General features: G+C 42.6%; 2 protein-coding genes across 2 annotated transcripts in view; both read right to left on the reverse strand.

The window, feature by feature from the left end:
* robo2 (roundabout, axon guidance receptor, homolog 2 (Drosophila)) overlaps positions 1 to 13,041 on the reverse strand; it is a 768,110-nt gene that overhangs the window by 657,458 nt on the left and 97,611 nt on the right. The window lies entirely within an intron of this gene.
* On the reverse strand, positions 1,217 to 2,381 carry LOC129832559 (low choriolytic enzyme-like). The gene has a single exon (XM_055896706.1). The coding sequence runs from the start codon at positions 2,161 to 2,163 to the stop codon at positions 1,381 to 1,383; it is 783 nt and encodes a 260-aa protein (XP_055752681.1). The 5' UTR covers positions 2,164 to 2,381; the 3' UTR covers positions 1,217 to 1,380.

A 13,041-nucleotide genomic window follows, 5' to 3' on the forward strand; every position in this document is an offset into this window, starting at 1 on the left:
TCAGTTAATGTTCATGTTCATGTTCAGTTAATGTTCATGTTCATGTTCAGTTCATGTTCATGTTCAGTTAATGTTAATGTTCAGTTCATGTTCATGTTCAGTTCATGTTCATGTTCATGTTCAGTTCATGTTCATGTTCAGTTAATGTTCATGTTCATGTTCAGTTAATGTTCATGTTCATGTTCAGTTAATGTTCATGTTCATGTTCAGTTTATGTTCATGTTCAGTTAATGTTCATCGTCATGTTCAGTTAATGTTCATGTTCAGTTAATGTTCATGGTCATGTTCAGTTAATGTTCATGTTCATGTTCAGTTAATGTTCATGTTCATGTTCAGTTCATGTTCATGTTCAGTTCATGTTCATGTTCAGTTAATGTTCATGTTCATGTTCAGTTCATGTTCATGTTCATGTTAATGTTCAGTTCATGTTCATTTTCAGTTTATGTTCATGTTCATGTTCAGTTAATGTTCATGTTCATGTTCATATTCATGTTCAGTTCATGTTCATGTTCAGTTAATGTTCATGTTCATGTTCAGTTCATGTTCAGTTCATGTTCATGTTCATATTCATGTTCAGTTAATGTTCATGTTCAGTTCATGTTCAGTTAATGTTCATGTTCAGTTAATGTTCATGTTCAGTTCATGGAAATGTTCAGTTCATTGTCATGTTCAGTTCATGTTTATGTTAATGTTCAGTTCATGGTCATGCTCATGCTCATGTTCATATTCAGTTAATGTTCATGTTCATGTTCAGTTCATGGTAATGTTCAGTTCATTATCATGGTCAGTTCATGTTCATGTTCATATTCAGTTAATGTTCATGTTCATGTTCAGTTCATGTTTATGTTCAGTTCATGTTTATGTTCATGTTCAGTTCATGTTCAGTTCATGGTCAAGCTCAGTTAATGTTCATGTTCAGTTCATGTTCATGTTCAGTTCATGTTCAGTTCATGTTCAGTTCATGTTCAGTTCATGTTCATGTTCATGTTCTTGGAAGAATTGCAGCCTCTCTCCTCTCATCAGCTCATCTCTCCAGATGAACATCACCCACCTCAGTAATGACAGAAAAGGATGATGATATTTTTAGATGAATTACTTTAATAGGACTAAATGTTAGAACAATCTGCAGTTGAAAATCTTCGGAATAACACCAACCACCAAGATCTGCAGTTAATAATTACAATACCCAATCAAATTGATAGATATCCTACTCATAATTATCAAACTCATGCACTTTTTTAAAACCATAACAACGCTTTATTACTACCCACGATTACTTAAATGATACACACAAACACACAAACTTCCAATTAAACAGCAGTCAGCACATGGAAGAATACAGTATTCAACTTAACTAATTTTCACACGTGGCTCTTCCTCTTAGCATTGGTAGAGCTTGTTGACTCTCAGGACGTCAATGTCAGACATGCCTAGTCTCTGTCCAATGGCCACAGATGGGTCTGGGATGGGAGTGATGGTATCCTTTCCGTAGTTGTTAGTGAAAGCGGTTCTATCATAATGCATGACAGAGGAGTAGTCGTATGTAGTGTTCAGGTTGTTGGTGTCCTGCTTCTGGAAGTTCTCGACGGCGTAGTTATAGATGTATTGCCAGTTGATCCTGATATACTGGTTACGGTCACTCCTGTTGTGCTCGTGGTGGAAGCCCAGGGAGTGAAGCAGCTCATGCTGGATGATACCATGTTGAACACAGCCAAACTGTGCAAGAGACAATGTCTGCCTGTCCCCAACAGTCCCCATGGAACTGAAACACCCTCCGCTGCTCTGAATGTCCAGGTAGGCAGTCTGTCTCCGACGTGGGATGAAGTAGATGCAGGTCTTGCCATGGAAGTACTTCATGGCCGTCTCAATCGTCTCTACCTCCAAGCTGGAATAGACATTGCTGAGGATGTACGGCACGTACACCAAGCCGTCAATCGACTTCCTCCACAGACAGCTGTACTGGCTGCTAAAGCACTTCATGGCGTTCCTGGTTCTAGGAGCCAGAATGTCTCCTTCCAGCAGAAGATCATTAGTTCCATTGTTGGACTCCAGGATCGTTGAAGTGATGGACACATGGTCCAGCTCATCATGGATCTCATTTCCACTGGCCTGTGATAGGCCCAGAAGCAGCAGCAGCAGGGTGAGAGAAGGTCTGTGGTCCATCTTTCATAAACGTTTGGAGATACTTTGGATGGATGGGTCCTTGGTTTTAGCTGTAGAGATTCCTTAGATTACACCTTCACCAAAGCTTGATGCCAGTGTTCTGTCAGAGCTGAGTTTATATACAGCTGTCCCATAGGTGTGACTGTGTAGGATTAAGGGTTGGGGATGATGCTCACTGTCTTGGAAAAACAACCAGAGGGAGTACTCCACAAACTAACCCACTGTTTTAACAATGGGTTAATCCATGTGGGTCAAATTACATTGAACTTCAATTTTTTAAGGTAGAAATTGTCTCCAGTCCAACCACATATCCTGGATCAGATTACCTCATCGTCTGATAATAACATTAACCATAAGGGGGATCAGATTACCTCATCGTCTGATAATATCATTAACCATAAGGGGGATCAGATTACCTCATCGTCTGATAATAACATTAACCATAAGGGGGATCAGACCTCATCGTCTGATAATATCATTAACCATAAGGGGGATCAGATTACCTCATCGTCTGATAATAACATTAACCATAAAGGGGATCAGATTACCTCATCGTCTGATAATAACATTAACCATAAGGGGGATCAGATTACCTCATCGTCTGATAATAACATTAACCATAAAGGGGATCAGATTACCTCATCGTCTGATAATAACATTAACCATAAGGGAGATCAGATTACCTCATCGTCTGATAATAACATTAACCATAAGGGGGATCAGATTACCTCATCGTCTGATAATAACATTAACCATAAAGGGGATCAGATTACCTCATCGTCTGATAATAACATTAACCATAAGGGAGATCAGATTACCTCATCGTCTGATAATAACATTAACCATAAGGGGGATCAGATTACCTCATTGTCCGATAATAACATTAACCATAAGGGGGAACAGATTACCTCATCGTCTGATAATATCATTAACCATAAGGGGGATCAGATTACCTCATCGTCTGATAATAACATTAACCATAAGGGAGATCAGATTACCTCATCGTCTGATAATAACATTAACCATAAGGGGGAACAGATTACCTCATCGTCTGATAATATCATTAACCATAAGGGGGATCAGATTACCTCATCGTCTGATAATAACATCAACCATAAAGGGGATCAGATTACCTCATCGTCTGATAATAACATCAACCATAAAGGGGATCAGATTACCTCATCGTCTGATAATAACATCAACCATAAGGGGGATCAGATTACCTCATCGTCTGATAATAACATCAACCATAAGGGGGATCAGATTACCTCATCGTCTGATAATAACATTAACCATAAGGGGGATCAGATTACCTCATCGTCTGATAATAACATCAACCATAAAGGGGATCAGAAAGTATTTGACCCCAGATCAGTGGTTAGGGACAAACTATATCTAGTCCATTCCTTTGGAGCACAGGTTTGGTTTACATTGGGTGTGACAAGCTTAACGAGATGGATCTCACTTAGTTGTGTTGTTTTAAAACAACCAGTAGAGCTCAATTAGGTGAGTATAGAATAATATTCATTTGGGTAGCGCATGCACTTTAGTATCCCAAAACTCCCTCTACAAAAGGACTTACCCTTCAATGATGCTGTGGTGCAGGCTATATGTTGGCTTTCCTAATGCTACGCATTTAGTGAGATTCCTAGCATATTAGCACACTATGTACTACCTGTCACTTATCATACCCAGATTAGAAGACGCTGTGTGTATAACACCGGTGTGCTTGAGTGAGTGTATGTATAGAAACAGATTGGGAGAGAGTATGAGGGAGAGAGCTCTAGTTGTATTACTTGGTTACTAATGAAATGTTGTGACTGATTAATTATGTTATGTTAGAATCATTAATAATTCCCATGCTGTTATTTGAACTTCGGTGCACATAGTGAATTGTGATGATAAATGACAGGACCATATGGTGTTTGTTGACATAACACCTCTGCACAACAGTAATGAATCAAAGTAGGCTGGAAAAGGCTGACAAATTATTGTGACACGGGGTCAGGTAAGAAAATGAAATGAAAACAAAATGAAACAGTTAGGACATAATGTGCTTGAGTAGTCATTTTGTGTCAAAAAATCTATTAAACAAACAATAGTTGTTTAAGCCTCCTTTTTATGCCAATTATTTTCGCTAGTAAAGTAGACATTTTCAATAGAGAACTTCTTATGAAATATAGATGAACTATTCTTGTTCATTATGCACAAATGATGTTAACCACTGTGTTGATTACTCATGATTCATGAACAGAAGCACAGGACAAGCCCAGCAGGTTGGGAAGGGGGAGTTGTTAGAGACAGGAAAACGGCTAGAGCCAGGCATCTGACTGTGTACAGGGATTTAAAAATCCTATGAAATGTCACATCCAGCCCTGTGTTGGAGTAGAGCATCCCCATCGAGAGGGGAGAGGGTAGGGATGAAGAGGAGAGACAAAGGACATGCAGGGAGAGAGAAGAGAGGATGTGGAGGATATTGGTGCTCAGAGCCCTGTGCTGGAGAGGAGAAAGAGAAGCTGGGGAGAGAGGAGGGAGAGGAGGGGGAGAGAGGGGGAGGGAGAAAGTGAGAGAGGAGGGGGAGAGAGGAGGGGGAGAGAGGAGAGAGAGGAGGGTGAGAGAGGAGAGAGAGGAGGGGGAGAGAGGAGGGAGTTAGGAAGAGGAGAGTGAGAGAGGAGGAAGAGGAGAGTGAAAGAGGAGAGTGAGAGAGGAGAGAGGAGGAAGAGGAGAGTGAAAGAGGAGAGTGAGAGAGGAGAGAGGAGGAAGAGGAGAGTGAGAGAGGAGAGAGGAGGGAGAGCGTGAGAGAGGTGAGAGAGGAGGGAGAGAGGAGGGTGAGAGAGGAGAGCGAGGAGGGGGAGAGGGGAGGGTGAGAGAGGAGGGAGAGGAGGGAGAGAGGAGGAAGAGGAGAGTGAGTAGGGGAAGAGAGGAGGGAAAAGAGGGGGAGAGGGGAGGGAGAGTGACAGAAGGAGAGTAGAGGAGACGGACAGAAGAGCTGCCAGCAGTGCTTTAAACGATGGAGGGAAACGCAGGCTGACAGGTAAACCCAGGACAGTTGACCGGCTTGTATTCAGCTGTCACGTAGAGCTCATCTGGCTGCACCAGAGCCCACTGCCACCCACACCACACGTACCCACGTCAACCAGCCAGGGGGAGAACAAGACATGAGGAGCCCTACATATGGCCAAGCTGGTACAGCTGTGCCCCAGCCACACACTAGGCTCTTCTAATGAGCAACATGTTATCATAATGCAGCATGCAAGGACATGGGAGTGATTATCATCTGACACACAGTGGATGTGTTGCCATGCATGTACCTTGTCCTCTTGTTGATGAAGGACTAGTCCATCATTGTACCAAAATATGTCAGTTGCTCATTATGATTAGTATTGGGTTAGAATGTAGGACAAAGTCAATGGAGGTGGGTTCCGTCTCCATAGCTACGGAGACATACTGCTAACAGAAGAAGAAAACATCACGTAGGTCATTCCAAACACGCTCCGCCATTACAGGTCGTCACTATCTGGGCAACCGGCAAAGCCGTACAACCTGCCTATTTCTACAATATCTCTTCTTCAAATCTGATTTTAAACCTGTATAGACCTAACCCTAACCTTAACCACACTGCTAACCTTATGCAAAACCATAACCTTGAATTAAGACAAAAAAACGACATTTTGTTTTCATCAAATTCTACAATATAGCCAATTTTGACTTTGCCACTGGCCCATCTGGTTCTAACCACCATTACAGCATACTACACCACTATGGTTTAGTGTTACTCTGAGATACACCAGTTAGACTACTGCCCTCTAGTGGTTTCTTTAGATTACAGATCGGAAAAGAGATATGACCAGTGTCACAATTCAGTGATAACAGCCAGCCAATGTAACCTTCACAGACAACTCTGCTGGGAGGACAGCAAGAGGGCGGTGACCCCTGGACAACAGGAGGGGAAATTAGGTCAGTGGTATTTCAAGAAATATAATTAAGGGGTTATGAAATAGAACAGAGAGAATGGATTTGATTTGTCCCACAAGAATAAGTTTACAGGCCCAAGAAAAGCAGTTTGCCTGTCTGTGTATTGATCGAGGAGTGTATTGATTTGTTGCTAAGCCGTGTAAGTTTGCTAAAGATGGATCTATGGAGCGTGAGCACAACTATCTTGTTCTGAAAAGCAAACACAGCTGGTGATTCGAGGACGCGACGATTTTCAAACCCTTTTCAAAACTACAAACACAAGAACCTCCCGAAACGTCAATAGGAATGAATGAACTGAGCCTCTGCCAGCGGGTGAGCTGATAGTTCCTGCAGTTACACTGGATTCCATAACAGCTGAACCCTCTGTCTCAACAGAGCGCAGAAAGACATACAAAGCCTTGTACAGTACTATAGCGCAGGCTTTTTCATTAGGTTAGGTGCTCAAAGGATTTGTGCTGCGGATGCAGAGCCGTAGTGAAAGTGTTCCTCTACAATGCTGATCTATCAGGAGGACGGCCCTGTGAGGAGAGACTATAAAGCTGATCTATCAGGAGGACGGCCCTGTGAGGAGAGACTATAAAGCTGATCTATCAGGAGGACGGCCCTGTGAGGAGAGACTATAAAGCTGATCTATCAGGAGGACGGCCATGTGAGGAGAGACTATAAAGCTGATCTATCTGGAGGATGGCCCTGTGAGGAGAGACTATAAAGCTGATCTATCAGGAGGACGGCCCTGTGAGGAGAGACTATAAAGCTGATCTATCAGGAGGACGGCCCTGTGAGGAAAGACTATAAAGCTGATCTATCAGGAGGACAGCCCTGTGAGGAGAGACTATAAAGCTGATCTATCAGGAGGACGGCGCCGTGAGGAGGGACCATAATGAAAGATATGGTAAAGTAAAAGCCAGGGGCCAAAACTGTGATCTGTCTCATCATCAGGGCATGGTCCACTGAGGCTCTGGTGGTGGGGAACATATGGAGGAGTACAGCAGGCGACCCAGCAGCAGTAGGTTCACACACTGTGTCTGTCTGATGACACAGTTCACAGTACTGACAGTGTTACAGACTACTAACGCCACTAAAGGAACTCCCACACGCATCCTCCTCATTTACTACCAATACAATGAGTACAGTCGTAAGTTTTCCTGATCAGGGAAACCCCTCAGTCCTGATCCCCAACATAGTGGTAATGCATAACAGTAAGGCCTGTTCACATTCAAGGCCACCCGCGCAAGTCAGTTATTGGGATACGTTCTCATTAAGTTATATCAATACTGGTCTCAACAGAACGTGAAGACTAAAAGGTTATACTGCAATAGAAGGTTATACTACCGCACGTGTAACAGTTGAATTAAGTTCCCTACAATCTCATGTTTAGTCCAGGACAAATAATCCAGATGCAAGAATGAAGATGTTCCAGTATCTAAATGAGGACTGAGTAACTGAATAGTTAGGACACTAATAAGTATGCAGTCTCATGATTAAGTGAACGAAAAGAGATTTAACGCTCCTCTCCCCAGACAACACTTCTCAGCTTCCTCAAGGCCAAAATCTTGGTTTCTGGACAGGATTAGCCTAAATCCCTCAAGTGAAACCGTGTCAATTTCCCCTTTCTGCCAGTCAGTGGGGGTAACCGCTGATGATGTGTCTGTATGGGAAGACCTCAATTGCATACTCCTCGTGTCCTCTCTCCTCAAAACCCATCGGAGGAGAAGGTCAGAGGGGAGGGACCTCTTGCTTTCTCATCCATTGGGTTTTGAGAAGGAGACAAGGAAAGAGGAGGGAGGACACGAGCAGTATAAAATTGAGATCCTCCCTGTATGTCTGTCTGCAGATGGTGAGCCACCGCAGTATGGTTCTGTTCTGGTGGGAAGATCCTCTCCTCTGAGGCTCACTTTCATTAATGTGCTAATGAATGCCTGCTAATTCCATCAGCTAATGTGCTGTGACAGATCTGGGCTCTTCTCCCCTGCCTGACCCAGCCCGTCTGCACACAACACTATTCCCCTCAGAGACACTCAGTGGGAGCGGTGAAGGTAGAACATCCAGTCTTCTGGTTAAATCTTCAGTCACTGAAGAAGTCTATATCTGTGCTAAATGTGTTGTTCTATTGGGCCCTGGTGGGCATCTGCATAGAGGACAGTGTCTCTTGATTACCTCATAAACCAACATTAAGCATTTGATTAATCCTGAGCCGTTAATATTCTCTTTGCAAAATGGAGAATCAAGTTTTAGAACCTAATATGGGCTTGAAGAAATATCAAAGCCCTTTGAAGTTTCAAAGATGCAAAAGAAAAACTAAAGGTATAATGATATTCCATAAAAAGGGGGACAACATCAGATTTAGCCATATCTATCACAATTAGTGAGACTGAGGATTGATAGTTTATTAGTTTCAACACCAGCTGGGAGACTTGACCTGTTGGTCAGTAAAGCATCCCCTGAAGGCAAGACAGTTGGACAAGTAATTAGCAAATTAATGAGCAATGAAAACCAATGATTTTCTAAGCAGCTCAGTACACACTGAGGGACCTCTCAGCCAATGAGGAATCTGTCTGCACATTTCCAGGGCAACTGTTTAGAAAACTTTTACCTAGTCAACTTTTTTGGCGCAGGTTAACCTTCATGTTGAATTCAGGAAGCCTACAGATACTAGGTTACGTCTTTGGCAGATGCTGTGTAACACATTGTGGATGAGTTTGCTGTGTTCCACAATACCTTAGCTCTTTATCTTGACTTTGTATAGTTATTCCACAGAGAGTCACAGTGTAGCAATGAGAACCTGTTGTTTCACTCGCTCTCTTGGTGTGTGTGTGTGTGTGTGTTTGTGTGTTTCATTCAATAACATCCTCTGGTATTCTCTGGTATAACATATGTTCAGCTTAAACCCTCAACAACAAACCTCTTGGAATACAAGACAGACTGCATTCGGCAGATATTGCCACATGTCATCTCCTGTGTCCACTTCCAGCTTGGAAGAATGGCTACCCAGAGCCCCTGCCACACATACAGTAGCAGGCCAATGAAGCATCACTCAGACACAATGAAAACCCCCAGTACATAACAGAGAACTGCAGCACCCACTCACTCTGGTGAGGACAGCATAACTCTGACCGCACTGCAGAGAACCAGGCTGGCACTGTAGACCACTAAAGCTGTGACAGACACTTAATTGATGATTTTTAAAAAAAACACATGGCTCTAAATAGCCACCTGTTTGCCCTTATGAGGACACATTTGTGTTCTCTAAAATTACCACACACACATACCTGCTCATATGGGGACACACTGAAATCACTGATGCATCTGGCATACTAACATACTGTAACACATCCAGACATCAGACAGACTACAACCGCTGTGATCAAAACATTGAGAGTATCAAACCAACAGTTGTGTGTGTACTGTGTAGGTGTGTAAGGAATGTGACAAGTCCCACCGCCTCTCTGTAATGCCTGAGCTGTGGATCAAACGCACCATTTTGTTTCCTGCCTGCAGCGTCTCAGGGCGGCTTCATCCCGATCAAACACAAACAGACTCAGCAAATCTGTTTACCTAGGTGAAACCGCTACATCTACCATCTGGCATGGAGGAGTGTGCCAGCATGTAGTCCATGCTAACTTATTGACTTCTGCTCCACATTGAACCACTCAGCTGCTACCTGCCCTTCGACTGCTTATCGACATTGGCTTTCATATTTAACGCTCTTCAACCAGAAATAAATTATACTTATTGTAAAAGAGAGAGAGAGGGAGAAAAAGGAACATTGTTTGTGAATATAACGATCGTTATATGGTGGAAGAGAGGAGGACCAAGGCACAGCGTGATAACAATACATTCTTCTTTTAATTAAGCGAAACGAAGAACACTATACAAACTATACAAAACAACAAACGAACGAACGTGACGCTATAAACAAATAGTGCTGAACCAAACACTACACATAGACATAGACAATAACCCACAAACTACCCAGTGAATATGGCTGCCTAAATACGGTTCCCAATCAGAGACAACGATAGACAGCTGTCTCTGATTGAGAACCAATCTAGGCAACCATAGACATACATACACCTAGACTAGACACTGCCCCATAAACATACAAAACCCCTAGACAATACAAAACACATACATCCCCCATGTCACACCCTGACCTAACTAAAATAATAAAGAAAACAAAGATAACTAAGGCCAGGGCGTGACCGATGTCCCTTGTCTGTTGAGTAAGTCAGTGTGTGACCAGTGAGTAAACACCAGAGGGACAAGGTCTGCCCTCATCTTAACACTGTGGAGAAAAACAAGGCACTATGTACACCACCTCCACAGGTAAAGGGAAATGGCAAAGGAGACAATACGGCTTTTGTCAGTGCTTTCCGGGATCCTTGGGACATCCCTACCCTAACCCTAACCTTAACCCTAACCTTTACCATTTCAACTTCAATGAGGTAGGGACTTCCCAAGGATCCCGGATAGCACGGGCCATTATGCTTTACTATACATATACGTGAGATGTTTTGATGCCTAATAGGCTAATGTGTCTATTTACGAACCCATTAATGACTTCGTACAGCCAATTTGTATGAAATCAAATTTTATTGGTCGAATACACATATTTAAGAGATGTTATTGCAGGTGTAGCAAAATGCTTGTATTCCTAGATCCAGCATTATAGTAATATCTAAACATTTACAACAATACACACAAATCTAGAAAGTAAAATAATGAAATTAAGAAATATAGATATATTAGGATGAGCAATGTTAGTGTCTGGAGTATAAATATACATACAGTGCCTTCGGAAAGTATTCAGACCCCTTGACTTTTTAAAAATGTTATTACGTTACAGTCTTATTCTAAAATTGATTAAATCGTTTTTTCCCCCTCATCAATCTACACACAATACCCCATAACGGCAAAGCAAAAACAGGTTTATATAATTTTTTGGTAATGTATTTGTAAAAAAATCTGAAATATCACATTTACATAAGTATTCAGACCCTTTACTCAGTACTTTGTTGAAGCACTTTTGGCAGCGATTACAGCATCGTGTCTTGGGAATGGCGCTACAAGCTTGGCACACCTGTATTTGGGGAGTTTCTCCCATTCTTCTCTGCAGGTCCTCTCAAGCTCTGTCAGGTTGGATGGGGAGTGTTGCTGTAAAGCTATTTTCAGGTCTCTCCAGAGATGCTCGATTGGGTTCAAGTCCAGGCTGTGGCTGGGCCATTCAAGGACATTCAGAGACTTGTCCCGAAGCCACCCGAAGTCACTGGAAGGTACTCCCATCTCCACAGAGGAACTCTAGAGCTCTGTCAGAGTGCCCATTGGCTTCTTGGTCACCTCCCTGACTAAGGCCCTCTTCCCTTAATCGCTCAGTTTGGCCTTGTGGCCAGCTCTAGGAAGAGTCTTGGTGGTTCCAAACTTGTTCCATTTAAGAATGATGACAGCAACTGTGTTCTTGGGGACCTTCAATGCTACATAAAAGTTTTGCTACCCTTCCCCAGATATGTGCCTCGACACAATCCTGTCCTGGAACTCTACCAGAAATTCCTTCGACCTCATGTCTTGGTTTTTGCTCTGACATGCACGGTCAACTGTGTGACCTTATATAAAGAGGTGTGTGCCTTTCCAAATAATTTCCAATCAATGAATTTACCACATGTAAACTCCAATCAAGTTCTAGAAACATCTCAAAGATGATCAACGGAAACAGGATACACCTGAGCTCAATTTCGAGTCTCATAGCAAAGGGTCTTTATTTATTTATTGTTTTTTTGTTGTTTTTTATTATTGTTTATTGTTATTATTGTTTTATTATTTATTGTTTTTTTTTGTTATATATAAATATGCAAAAATGTCTAAAAACATATTTTGCTTTGTGGGTTATTGTGTGTAGTTTTTATTGTTTTTAATCTATTTTAGAATAAGGCTGTAATGTAACAAAATGTGAAAAAAAACAAGGGGTCTGAATACTTTCTGAAGGCACTGCTGATGGCATGTAAAAACATTATGGATAGAATATGTAGGATATCTGAAGAATATGTAAGACAGAATAGTATGTGTACAACAATAGTTGAATAAGATGGCTTTGACTAGAATCGAGTATATACAAATGAATTGGGTATAACAGTATGTAAACATTATTAAAGTGACCTGTGTTCCATTATTAAAGTGACCAGTGTTCCATGTTTATGTTCATAGGGCAGCAGTCTCTAAGGTGCATGGTTGAATAACCGGGTGGTAGCCGGCTAGTGACAGTGACTAAAGTTCAGGGCCGGGTCCTGGGTGGAGGCCGGCTAGTGGTGACTTTTTAACAGTCTGATGTCCTTTTGATAGAAGCTGTTTTTCAGTCTCTCGGTCCTATTTTTGATACACCTGTACTGACCTCACCTTCTGGATGGTAGCGGGATGAACAGGCCGTGGCTCTGGAGGCTGAGGTCTTTGATGATCTTCTTGGCCTTCCTTTGACACCAGGTGCTGTAGATGTCCTGGAGGGCAGGCAGTATGCCCATGGTGATGCGTTGTACAGACTGCACCACCCTCTGGAGAGCCATGCTGTTGCGGATGGTGCATTTGCCGTACCAAGCGATGATACAGCCCGACAGAATGCTCTCAATGGAGCGTCTGTAAAAGTTTGGGTCGTAGGGGACAAGACGAATTTCTTCAGCCTCCTGAGGCTGTCTCATCATTGATGGTAATAAGGCCTGTTGTGTCGTCTGCAAACTTGATGATTGAGTTGGAGGCGTGCGTGGCCATGCAGTCATCGGTGAACAGGAAGGAGCAGAACACGCAACCTTGTGGGGTCCCTGTGTTGAGGATCAGTGTAGTGGAGGTGTTGTTGCCTACCTTAACCACCTGCGAGCAGCCCGTCAGGAAGTCCAGGACCTAGTTGCACAGGGCGGGGTT

The sequence above is a fragment of the Salvelinus fontinalis genome, chromosome 33 (genome assembly GCF_029448725.1).
Source record: "Salvelinus fontinalis isolate EN_2023a chromosome 33, ASM2944872v1, whole genome shotgun sequence".
Taxonomy (NCBI): Eukaryota; Metazoa; Chordata; class Actinopteri; order Salmoniformes; family Salmonidae; genus Salvelinus; species Salvelinus fontinalis.